Source organism: Rattus norvegicus, chromosome 1 (genome assembly GCF_021556685.1).
Source record: "Rattus norvegicus strain SHRSP/BbbUtx chromosome 1, alternate assembly SHRSP_T2T, whole genome shotgun sequence".
Classification (NCBI taxonomy): domain Eukaryota; kingdom Metazoa; phylum Chordata; class Mammalia; order Rodentia; family Muridae; genus Rattus; species Rattus norvegicus.
This window is the reverse complement of record NC_141534.1, coordinates 118249151-118262246: the sequence shown is the minus strand read 5'-3', so window position 1 is coordinate 118262246 and position 13096 is coordinate 118249151. Positions and strand designations below refer to the sequence as shown.

Here is a 13096-nt window from a genome sequence, read left to right as displayed (position 1 = left end):
GGGAGACTTCAAACACCTCACTCTCACCAATGGACGGGTCATTGAAACAGAAACTAAACAGAGACACAGTGAAACTTATAGAGGTTAGGAACCAAATGGATTTAACAGACAGCTACAGGACATTTCACCTTTTACTCTGAGCAAGTGTCTGTCTTTGTTTTTGTTAATGAGATATGTTTCTTGTATGCAGCAAAATGCTGGCTCTTGTTTACATATCGAGTCTGTTAGCTTATGTCTTTTTATAGGTGAGTTGAGTCCATTAATATTGAGAGATATTAAAGACAGATGACTGTTGGTTCCTGTTATATCTGTAGGTAGCTTTATGTGCTTGTGGTTTTCTCCTTTGTTGTGAGATGCTTAATGTCTTTTCTTTGGTATAGGTCTCTTCCTTAGTATTGGAGTGTTCCTTCTAGGATCCTCTGTAGGGATGCATTGGTAGATAGATACTGTTTGAATTTGGTTTCTCCATATATGCTGATTGAGAGTTTTGCTGGGTATAGTAGGCTGGGCTGCCATTAGTGTTCTTTTAGAGTCTGCATGACCTCTGACCAGGCTCTTCTAGCTTTCAGAGTCTCTGTTGAGAAGTCTGGTGTAATTCTGATAGGTCTGCCTTTATGTGTTACTTGAACTTTTTCTCTTACTGCTTTTAATATTCTTTGTTTTGTGTATTTGATGTTTTGACTATAATTCTTATAGCAAAAATAGTTTCTTTTCATGTACAGGGTTGGATATTGTAACTCTACTCGATACTTCCCTTAAACAATGATATCATTTCATTTTAATATAACATGTCTTGTCTTAAAGATTTCCACAAAAGTTATTAAAGAAATGGATTGAGATTTTAAAGAAAAGAAAATAAAACATTGTCATACTTCAAGACCTATACTCCACAAAGTTGGAAAAATCTAAAAGTTACCAAGTTAAATCAAGATCAGATAAACAATTTAAATAGCCCTAGAATCCCTATAGAAGCAGTCATTAAAAATCTCCTGACCAAAAAAAAAAAAAGTCCAAGTCCAGGGCTAAATGGTTAGATAAACTTTTAAAGAAGAGCTAATACCCAGCTCTCTGCTCCCAAACCCCGTGGGAGAGAGACCTCATCGCCTGGTCAGGTGGGCACTTCTGAGGTTCCAGAGTGGAAGAGACCACCAACACAGGCCACCCCTGCCCACATCCCTGGCCCAAGAGGAAACTGTATAAGGCCTCTGGGTCCCCATAGAGGAGGGCCCAGGAGCAGCAGATCCACTGCATCTGAGACACCGCCAGAACGGGAAGGGACCTACCGGATAAACAGTTCTCTGCACCCAAATCCCGTGGGAGGGAGAACTAAACCTACAGAGAGGCAGACACGCCTGGGAAACCAGAAGAGACTGCACTCTGCACACATCTCTGACGCCAGAGGAAAACACCCCACGAGCAAACTTGAGCCTCGGGACCACAGGTAAGACCAACTTTTCTGCTGCAAGTGAGCTGCCTGGTGAACTCAAGACACAGGCCCACAGGAACAGCTGAAGACCTGTAGATAGGAAAAACTACACTCCCGAAAGCAGAACACTCTGTCCCCATAACTGGCTGAAAGAAAACAGGAAAACAGGTCTACAGAACTCCTGACACACAGGCTTATAAGACGGTCTAGCCACTGTCAGAAATAGCAGAACAAAGTAACACTAGAGTTAATCTGATGGTGAGAGGCAAGCGCAGGAAGCCAAGCAACAGAAACCAAGACTACATGGCCTCATCGGAGCCCAATTCTCCCACCAAAGCAAACACGGAATATCCAAACACACCAGAAAAGCAAGATTTAGTTTCAAAATAATATTTGATCATGATGCTGGAGGACTTCAAGAAAGATGTGAAGAACTCCCTTAGAGAACAAGTAGAAGCCTACAGAGAGGAATCGCAAAAATCCCTGAAAGAATTCCAGGAAAACATAAATAAACAAGTAGAAGCCCATAGAGAGAAGTCACAAAAATCCCTGAAAGAATTCCAGGAAAACATAAATAAACAAATAGAAGCCCATAGAGAGGAGTCACAAAAATCCCTGAAAGAATTCCAGGAAAACACAATCAAACAGTTGAAGGAATTAAAAATGGAAATAGAAGCAATCAAGAAAGAACACATGGAAACAACCCTGGACATAGAAAACCAAAAGAAGAGACAAGGAGCTGTAGATACAAGCTTCACCAACAGAATACAAGAGATGGAAGAGAGAATCTCAGGAGCAGAAGATTCCATAGAAATCATTGACTCAACTGTCAAAGATAATGTAAAGCGGAAAAAGCTACTGGTCCAAAACATACAGGAAATCCAGGACTCAATGAGAAGATGAAACCTAAGGATAATAGGTATAGAAGAGAGTGAAGACTCCCAGCTCAAAGGACCAGTAAATATCTTCAACAAAATCATAGAAGAAAACTTCCCTAACCTAAAAAAAGAGATAGTTACCCATAGACATACAAGAAGCCTACAGAACTCCAAATAGATTGGACCAGAAAAGAAACACCTCCCGTCACATAATTGTCAAAACACCAAACGCACAAAATAAAGAAAGAATATTAAAAGCAGTAAGGGAAAAAGGTCAAATAACATATAAAGGGAGACCTATCAGAATCACACCAGACTTCTCGCCAGAAACTATGAAGGCCAGAAGATCCTGGACTGATGTCATACAGACCCTAAGAGAACACAAATGCCAGCCCAGGTTACTGTATCCAGCAAAACTCTCAATTAACATTGATGGAGAAACCAAGATATTCCATGACAAAACCAAATTTACACAATATCTTTCTACAAATCCAGCACTACAAAGGATAATAAATGGTAAAGCCCAACATAAGGAGGCAAGCTATACGCTGGAAGAAGCAAGAAACTAATCGTCTTGGCAACAAAACAAAGAGAAGAAAAGCACACAAACATAACCTCATATCCAAATATGAATATAAAGGGAAGCAATAATCACTATTCCTTAATATCTCTCAACATCAATGGCCTCAACTCCCCAATAAAAAGACATAGATTAACAAACTGGATACGCAACGAGGACCCTGCATTCTGCTGCCTACAGGAAACACACCTCAGAGACAAAGACAGACACTACCTCAGAGTGAAAGGCTGGAAAACAACTTTCCAAGCAAATGGTCAGAAGAAGCAAGCTGGAGTAGCCATTCTAATATCAAATAAAATCAATTTTCAACTAAAATTCATCAAAAAAGATGAGGAAGGACACTTCATATTCATCAAAGGAAAAATCCACCAAGATGAACTCTCAATCCTAAATATCTATGCCCCAAATACAAGGGCACTTACATACGTAAAAGAAACCTTACTGAAGCTCAAAACACAAATTGCACCTCACACAATAATAGTAGGAGATTTCAACACCCCACTCTCATCAATGGACAGATCATGGAAACAGAAATTAAACAAAGACGTAGACGGACTAAGAGAAGTCATGAGCCTAATGGACTTAACAGATACTTATAGAACATTCTATCCTAAAGCAAAAGGATATACCTTCTTCTCAGCTCCTCATGGTACTTTCTCCAAAATTGACCATATAATTGGTCAAAAAACGGGCCTCAACAGGTACAGAAAGATAGAAATAATCCCATGCGTGCTATCGGACCGCCACGGCCTAAAACTGGTCTTCAATAATAATAAGGGAAGAATGCCCTCACATACGTGGAAATTGAACAATGCTCTAATCAATGATAACCTAGTCAAGGAAGAAATAAAGAAAGAAATTAAAGACTTTTTAGAATTTAATGAAAATGAAGGTACAACATACCCAAACTTATGGGACACAATGAAAGCTGTGCTAAGAGGAAAACTCATAGCGCTGAGGGCCTGCAGAAAGAAACAGGAAAGAGCATATGTCAGCAGCTTGACAGCACACCTAAAAGCTCTAGAACAAAAAGAAGCAAATACACCCAGGAGGAGTAGAAGGCAGGAAATAATCAAACTCAGAGCTGAAATCAACCAAGCAGAAACAAAAAGGACCATAGAAAGAATCAACAGAACCAAAAGTTGGTTCTTTGAGAAAATCAACAAGATAGATAAACCCTTAGCCAGACTAAGGAGAGGACACAGAGAGTGCGTCCAAATTAACAAAATCAGAAATGAAAAGGGAGACATAACTACAGATTCAGAGGAAATTCAAAAAATCATCACATCTTACTATAAAAGCCTAGATTCAACAAAACTTGAAAATCTGCAGGAAATGGACAATTTCCTAGACAGATACCAGGTACCGAAGTTAAATCAGGAACAGATAAACCAGTTAAACAACCCCATAACTCCTAAGGAAATAGAAGCAGTCATTAAAGGTCTCCCAACCAAAAAGAGCCCAGGTCCAGACGGGTTTAGTGCAGAATTCTATCAGACCTTCATAGAAGACCTCATACCAATATTATCCAAACTATTCCACAAAATTGAAACAGATGGAGCCCTACCGAATTCCTTCTATGAAGCCACAATTACTCTTATACCTAAACCACACAAAGACACAACAAAGAAAGAGAACTTCAGACCAATTTCCCTTATGAATATCGACGCAAAAATACTCAATAAAATTCTGGCAAACCGAATCAAAGAGCATATCAAAACAATCATCCACCATGATCAAGTAGGCTTCATCCCAGGCATGCAGGGATGATTTAATATACAAAAAACCATCAACGTGATCCATTATATAAACAAACTGAAAGAACAAAACCACATGTTCATTTCATTAGACGCTGAGAAAGCATTTGACAAAATTCAACACCCCTTCATGATAAAAGTCCTGGAAAGAATAGGAATTCAAGGCCCATACCTAAACATAGTAAAAGCCATATACAGCAAACCAGTTGCTAACATTAAACTAAATGGAGAGAAACTTGAAGCAATCCCACTAAAATCAGGGACTAGACAAGGCTGCCCACTCTCTCCCTACTTATTCAATGTAGTTCTTGAAATTCTAGCCAGAGCAATCAGACAACAAAAGGAGATCAAGGGGTACAGATTGGAAAAGAAGAAGTCAAAATATCACTATTTGCAGATGATATGATAGTTTATTTAAGCGATCCCAAAAGTTCCACCAGAAAACTACTAAAGATGATAAACACTGTCAGCAAAGTGGCTGGGTATAAAATTAACTCAAATAAATCAGTAGTACTCCTCTACACAAAAGAGAAACAAGCCGAGAAAGAAATTAGGGAAACGACACCCTTCATAATATTCCCAAATAATATAAACTACCTCGGTGTGACTTTAACCAAGCAAGTAAAAGATCTGTATGATAAGAACTTGAAGCCTCTGAAGAAAGAAATTGAAGAAGACCTCAGAAGATGGAAAGATCTCCCATGCTCATGGATTGGCAGGATTAACATAGTAAAAATGGCCATTTGACCAGATTCAATGCAATCCCCAATCAAAATACCAATCCAATTCTTCAAAGAGCTAGACAGAACAATTTGCAAATTCATCTGGGATAACAAAAAACCCAGGATAGCTAAAACATCCTCAACAATAAAAGGACTTCAGGGGGAATCACTATCCCTGAACTCAAGCAGTATTACAGAGCAATAGTGATAAAAACTGCATGGTATTGGTACAGAGATAGACAGATAGACCAATGGAACAGAATTGAAGACCCAGAAATGAATCCACACACCTATGGGCACTTGATTTTTGACAAAGGAGCCAAAACCATCAAATGGAAAAAAGACAGCATTTTCAGCAAATGGTGCTGGTTCAACTGGAGGTCAACATGTAGAAGAATGCAGATCGATCCATGCTTATCACCCTGTACAAAGGTTAGGTCCAAGTGGATCAAGGACCTCCACATCAAACCAGATACACTCAAACTAGTAGAAGAAAAACTAGGGAAGCATCTGGAACACATGGGCACTGGAAAAAATTTCCTGAACAAAATACCAATGGCTTATGCTCTAAGATCAAGAATCGACAAATGAGATCTCATAAAACTGCAAAGCTTCTGTAAGGCAAAGGACACTGTGGTTAGGCCAAAACGGCAACCAACAGATTGGGAAAAGATCTTTACCAATCCTACAACAGATAGAGGCCTTATATCCAAATTATACAAAGAACTCAAGAAGTTAGACTGCAGGGAGACAAACAACCCTATTAAAAAATGGGGTTCAGAGCTAAACAAAGAATTCACAGCTGAGGAATGCCGAATGGCTGAGAAACACCTAAAGAAATGTTCAACATCTTTAGTCATAAGGGAAATGCAAGTCAAAACTACCCTGAGATTTCTCCTCACACCAGTGAGAATGTCTAAGATCAAAAACTCAGATGATAGCAGATGCTGGCGAGGATGCGGAGAAAGAGGAACACTCCTCCATTGTTGGTGGGATTGCAGACTGGTACAACCATTCTGGAAATCAGTCTGGAGATTCCTCAGAAAATTGGACATTGAACTGCCTGAGGATCCAGCTATACCTCTCTTGGGCATATACCCACAAGACGCCCCAACATATAAAAAAGACACGTGCTCCACTATGTTCATAGCAGCCTTATTTATAATAGCCAGAAGCTGGAAAAAACCCAGATGCCCTTCAACAGCGGAATGGATACAGAAAATGTGGTACATCTACACAATGGAATATTACTCAGCTATCAAAAACAATGACTTTATGAAATTCGTAGGCAAATGGTTGGAACTGGAAAATATCATCCTGAGTGAGGTAACCCAATCACAGAAAAACACACATGGTATGCGCTCATTGATAAGTGGCTATTAGCCCAAATGCTTGAATTACCCTAGATGCCTAGAACACATGAAACTCAAGACGGATGATCAAAATGTGAATACTTCACTCCTTCTCTAAAAGGGGAATAAGAATACCCGTGGCAGGGAATAGAGAGGCAAAGATTAAAACAGACACAGAAGGAACACCCATTCAGAGCCTGCCCCACATGTGGCCCACACATATACAGCCATCCAATTAGACAAGATAGATGAAGCAAAGAAGTAAAGGCTGACAGGAGCCGGATGTAGATCGCTCCTGAGAGACATAGCCAGAATACAGCAAATACAGAGGCGAATGCCAGCAGCAAACCACTGAACTGAGAATAGGACCCCCGTTGAAGGAATCAGAGCAAGAACTCGAAGAGCTTGAAGGGGCTCGAGACCCCATATGTACAACAATGCCACTACCTAGGGACTATACATGGACTGATCCTGGACTCTGACCTCATAGGTAGCAATGAATATTCTAGTAAGATCACCAGTTGAAGGGGAAGCCCTTGGTCCTGCTAAGACTGAACCCCCAGTGAACTAGATTGTTAGGGGGAGGTCGGTAATGGGGGGAGTATGGGGAGGGGAACAGCAATAAAGAAGGGGAGGGGGAGGGATTTGGGGGATGTTTGCCCGGAAATTGGGAAAGGGAATAACACTCGAAATGTATTTAAGAAATACTCAAGTTAATAAAATAAATAAATAAATAAATAAAAATAAAGCAGTTTATCATATTAAAAAAAGAAGAGCTAATACCAATACTCCTCAAATTATTTACAAAATAAAAACAGAAAAAACATTGCCAAATTCATTTTATGAGGCCATAGTTGCATTGATGCCCAAACCACCCAGAGATTTAACAAAGAAAGAGAGTTACAGACCAATTTCCATCATGAACATAGATGTAAAAATACTCAATAAAATATCTGCAAACTGAATTCAAGAACACATCAAAAAGATCATCCAATATGATCACGTAGGCTTTAATCCCAAAGATGCAGGGTTGGTTCAACATATGAAAATCTATCAATGTAATCCACCATATAAACAAATTGAAAGAAAAAATATACATGATCATCTCATTAGATTCTGAAAAGGCCTTTGACAAAATCCAATACCACTTCATGATAAAAGTGTTGGAAAGATCAGGGATACGAGGCACATATCTAAATTAAAAAGGCAATTTTCAACAAGTCAATACCAAATTAAGTAGATAGAAACTAATAGCAATTTCACTAAAATCAGGAAGACGACAATGCTGTCAATTTTCTCAATATGTATTCAATACAGTACTTGAAGTTCCAGCTAGAGCAATAAGACAACTGAAGATCAAAGGGATACAAATAGGAAAGGAAAAGTCAATGTATTGCTACTTGCACATGATGTGATAGTACATAGAAGTGACCCTCAGAATTCTACCAGAGAACTCCTATAACTGATAAAAAACAACAACAACAAAAACCATTCACTGAAGTGGCTGGATACAAGATGAACTTAAAATCAAACAAAAAAGCCCTCCTTTATACAAAAGACAACTATACACAAGCTAAGAAAGAAATCAGGGAAACAACACCTTCATATTAGCCACAAATAATATAAAATATCTCGCAGTAACTCTAACCAAGCAAATTAGTCTTATAGAACAAGACTCTTAAGTCTTTGAAGAAAGAAATTAAGCTGGTGCTATCTTTTACTCTGATAGAATATTATGACCAAGACAACTTACCGAAAGAAGAATTTATTTTGGCAGTTACACACAGAAAGTGTAAACTAGTAGGGGAGGCATGGCAACAGGTGGCAAGCTGAGAGAACACACCATCAATAGTAAACACAAAGCAGAGAAAGAACTGGAAGTAGGGTGAGGCTACTTTTTTTTCCCCAAAAAGCACTCTCAATGGCTTATATCTTCCAGCAAGCCTGTATGTCTCTATAACAGTACCACCCACTGGAGATCAAATATTCAAATGCCCAAGACTATGAGGGACATTTCTCATTCAAACCACAATAGTAAGCACATCAAAAGGTACTTAACATGAGTAAAAGCACAATGAGATACCATCACACATCCACCACAATGGCAAAAATTAAAAGTGAACCCAAAGCTCAAGGAACAATGTAAAGAGGGAACAGAAAGACTGCAACACTCAGAGAACCAGACAGTATCTTTGATCTGTAACAGGAAAGCTAGGCCCATGAAATCTCAACAATATGATCAACTAAACAACACCAACAGGATGACATGTCAGCATGAATGGGAGACGTCTCACAAGGTTACATCCCTTGAAGAAGCAAGCTCTAGTCAAATAATGACTACTAAGAGAGATTTAGTCTTCTCCAGGGACCAGTCCCCTGATAGGTTATCCAATATCAAGTGGTCAGCCCTAAACACATATGCACATGTGCAACACTAAATGGATTCAGTAGGGTATGTGGGTGGGTGGGTGGGTGGGTGTGTGCATGCATGCCTGTGTGTGTGTTCGTGTGTGTGTGTGTGTGTGACAATAATAACTAAAGAAGGATGAGTAATGACTGATGGGAGTGAGAGAAGTTGAAGAGTGTGTGCGTGCGTGTGTGTGTGTGTGTATGTGTATGTGTGTAAATATAATACCTGTGTATGAAATTTTCAAAGAAATACAAATTTAAACAGTGCTTTTTGGTCATGACATGACCAGTGCATGCATCAACTCAGTGCTGTGGCACCTTCATAAGATTTGTCCAAGTCAATTGGGTTAATATTTTACCATGAAGTATGAGGGGTGTTCAGAAGCCCCCATTCCTAACTGAGGACCTATTGACAGCTCATAATTTCTGGGGAAGAAGTCAATTTCCTTAACAGTGTGGCTCCTATTAGTATATTCCATTCTAGTAGATAGCCCCATTCCCATTAGTTACTTATAAATAACATAAATTAAAGTTCATGGGTTATTAAACTTTTTTTAAAAAGACGGTAAGAATGAGAGAGGGCAGGGAAGGCACAGATCTGGGAGGAGTTAAGGAGATGGGTTGAGGGTATATACAATCAAAAAACATTGTATAAAATTCTCAAAGGATTAAAATACTTTTTAGAAAACAGTGAAGATAAAGAAAAAAACTAGATTATTCATATATTGCTAGCAAGAATGTAAAAGAGTATGGTTATTACAGAAAACAATTTGATAGTTTCTAGTGACACATACTTATAAAAACAATCAGCATTTATACCAATGATCAAAATCTTGTTTTCACACACACACACACACACACACACACACACACACAAAAACCTGGATATGATAAAGAATGTTAATTTAGAACAACCAAAAACCACAAATGTTGCAGGATATTTGACTATACTGTGAACCCTAAGATTGTATTTACTGAAACAAACTGTTTCTAGTTGCATTGTGGCTCAGCCTTAGCACCTACTTTTAATCCCTCTAGCTGGAATACATACATGCCCTAAGTACACATCTTTAATCCTAAACAATGAAGGTAAAGCTAGTTTGTAGAAGGAAACACCTATGTTTGAAAATGATATCTGACTGAGTGGCAGACAAACTGACAAATCAGAGAAAGATTTGACAGAATAGGATATGCCCAATTCTCACAAGAACAGAGAGAGAAACAAGAAGCTACTTAAGACAGAGCAGGGCGGGGGTTGGGGATTTGGCTCAGTGGTAGAGCGCTTGCCTAGCAAGCACAAGGCCCTGGGTTCGGTCCCCAGCTCTAAAAAAAAAAAGACAGAGCAGGGCAGAGGAGGAGGAGGAGGAAGAGGAGGAAGAAGAGGAGGAAGAGGAGGCAGTTTTACTGGGACAGCTGTACAACAGTTGCAGAAAGAGAACAAGCTAGATACAGTTGAAGACAGAATGAGCCAGAAAATGAAAACAGGCCAGAAGATTAGAATAAAATGTCAATGTTAGCAAGAGGCCAACCAGAGAAATTCAGGAGGCGGGAGAGAGAGCGAGGGGAAGGAGAGAAACAGCTAGACAGATGGACAGATGGACAAACAGACAGACAAACAAACAGGCGCAAGATTGAGTCAGTCAGCCTGAAGAAGAGTTTTAAGCCAGAACAGATGAGTTGACTGGCCAGCCAGAGCTCAGAAAGAACAAGAAGGGGTGAGTTTATTCAGCATTAAGTCTCAGAGGCCTAGATGAGATAGTGAAGAGGCTAGAAGCTTCCAAGATAGGTTAGCAGACTGAGGAAGGAAGCCTCAGAGACAACAATTAGCTCAGACAAATAAAAAATACTTTAATACACAAACAATTTTGATGCCCTTCAGTGAATGAATAAAGCATGAAACATTAAGTAACAAAAAAGAAATTCTTTACACACACAGCAATTTAAGATGATTCTGTAGGGTATCACATAGTATGAACAAAGCAAATCACAAAAGTTCATCTATACAAACAAGACGAGACAGAAGCTACACATGAAAAACATAAATAGCCAGCATGGAGATTAACACCAGTACAGTCTGTCTCAGTACATTTATGTCAGTCTAGACTATGACTGTAAGCTGCAGGAGGATCTCTGCAAAGTTTATAAACTCTGTGTTACCTAAATATGAAGCACCTAGTGGGTCTCTTGCAGTCTGGAAGAGGACAGGCTCGTGGACAGATGGTGTGGCTACATCTACTGTTGTCCATGCCACACTATGGGATGACCCACAAGCCACTCGAGTGATCTTCTGGCCTTCCAGGCCTTGCACAAGTGTTGGCTTTCTGTTAACTGTGGTTGTGCCATTGCCTTGTTGGCCGTGGTCATTGTCCCCCCAAGCATATACCTGTTAAGAGGGAAAATATTCACATAATTTTTAAAGACTTACTTGAAAATGCATGTAACATATTTCATAATACTTTAAAGAACTGGACTCTTAAAGATAAAAATCACTTACAACGTATCAAAAGAGCACAAGTACATACAGTTCTGAGGAAAAATCAACTATAAAAATGCTTACCATCAACTATAAATACTTAGTATTATTCTAATTAATTTATTGTTTTGGATGGGGGATGCATCTTTATCCTTGCTCTGGTTAAGTGTAATAACTCCACCATACTATAAATTGTAAATAAAAATAAAAATACCATGCTTATTGTTCAAGTAACTTGTTTTTTAGGTTTTATAGTCATAAAGAATAATTCACTTCTGATTAAACAATAATATGCTAATATCACTTTCATAAACCATATTTAAAATATGGCTCAATGAGCTCGTAATAGTATATTCTTATCAAAGCAACAAATTTAGTTATATATATAAAAATACTGTGTATTACAAAAATAAAATCGCTGTAGCTTCTCTCACGGAGGTACAGCCTCTATCATGAGTATGTCTTCCTTCCACCATGTTGGTTTAGCCTTTCTCATGCGTTAGGTTTTTTTTCCTAGAGTAGAAACTGCTAATAGCTTAGGGGTACTTTCAATGATAATCTTTATATTCCAGCATGGATTTCAAAATGGGGAGGAGATTTGAAAAGGCTCCCAACCCAACCTGTGCTGACAATACATCAATAAACAAGATGAACACCACTCTAACAGTTCTCCAATATTAGGCTAATGCAAAACAGACTACAGTTTTGGAGTGTAAATTTTAAATCATGTAAGGAAGTCAAAGAAGTATTTATTAATCAAAATGGGAACCATTATAATAAATAAATACATTTTTGCCAATGAGAACTGTTTGTTCCTACAATATAAAAATCTAAGCCCCAGGATTTGATAAACTCTTAGAAAACGTTTTCCCATTGGTTGTGGAACGTATTTCCCCCGTAAGATGTTTGAAACTTGGCAGATGGATGGTGAGAGTACTGGTGCATATGGGGGGCAAAGCACAAGATCACAGCTCAACTAGTTTAACCTTTGAATCACTGGTTGAACAAACAGCTCATGTCACTGATTTGCTGAGCATCCTTCTAAGACGTAATGATTTGAGCAAGATTCTGAAAGCAGACGAGCAGCAAACCATCAACAATGACCATAGCCTTTTTATGCTCTGTTTTGAACGTCTCGCTTTGGAAAGTGTTTTTGGAGTTTCTTTCTTCTCTGTCCAACTAGCAAGCACATCACAGCTGGTTGGTCTGTACAATGCCCTTTTCATCACATAGCACAACCTAACCAAAAACAGTTCTACTGTTCATCAATTAAGACAACATGACAAGGGGTTGGGGATTTAGCTCAGTGGTAGAGCGCTTGCCTAGGAAGCACAAGGCCCTGGGTTCGGTCCCCAGCTCCGAAAAAAAAAAAAAAAAAAAAAACCAAAAAAAAAAAAAAAAAAAAAAGACAAGATGACAATGCAAAACTTTCCAATTTGCCTCAAATACCGAGGGACTGTCGAATGGTCTGAGCTGAGCTAGCTGACAATAACCTATGA

At 38.8% G+C, this 13096-nt stretch overlaps 1 protein-coding gene across 3 annotated transcripts in view; it reads right to left on the bottom strand.

The window, feature by feature from the left end:
• Herc2 (HECT and RLD domain containing E3 ubiquitin protein ligase 2) overlaps positions 1–13096 on the bottom strand; it is a 203204-nt gene that overhangs the window by 59406 nt on the left and 130702 nt on the right. For all 3 annotated transcript variants that reach the window (XM_087556934.1, NM_001444180.1, XM_087556945.1), the window contains 1 exon segment: positions 11282–11507. In XM_087556934.1, coding sequence (XP_087413060.1) covers positions 11282–11507 — 226 coding nt within the window.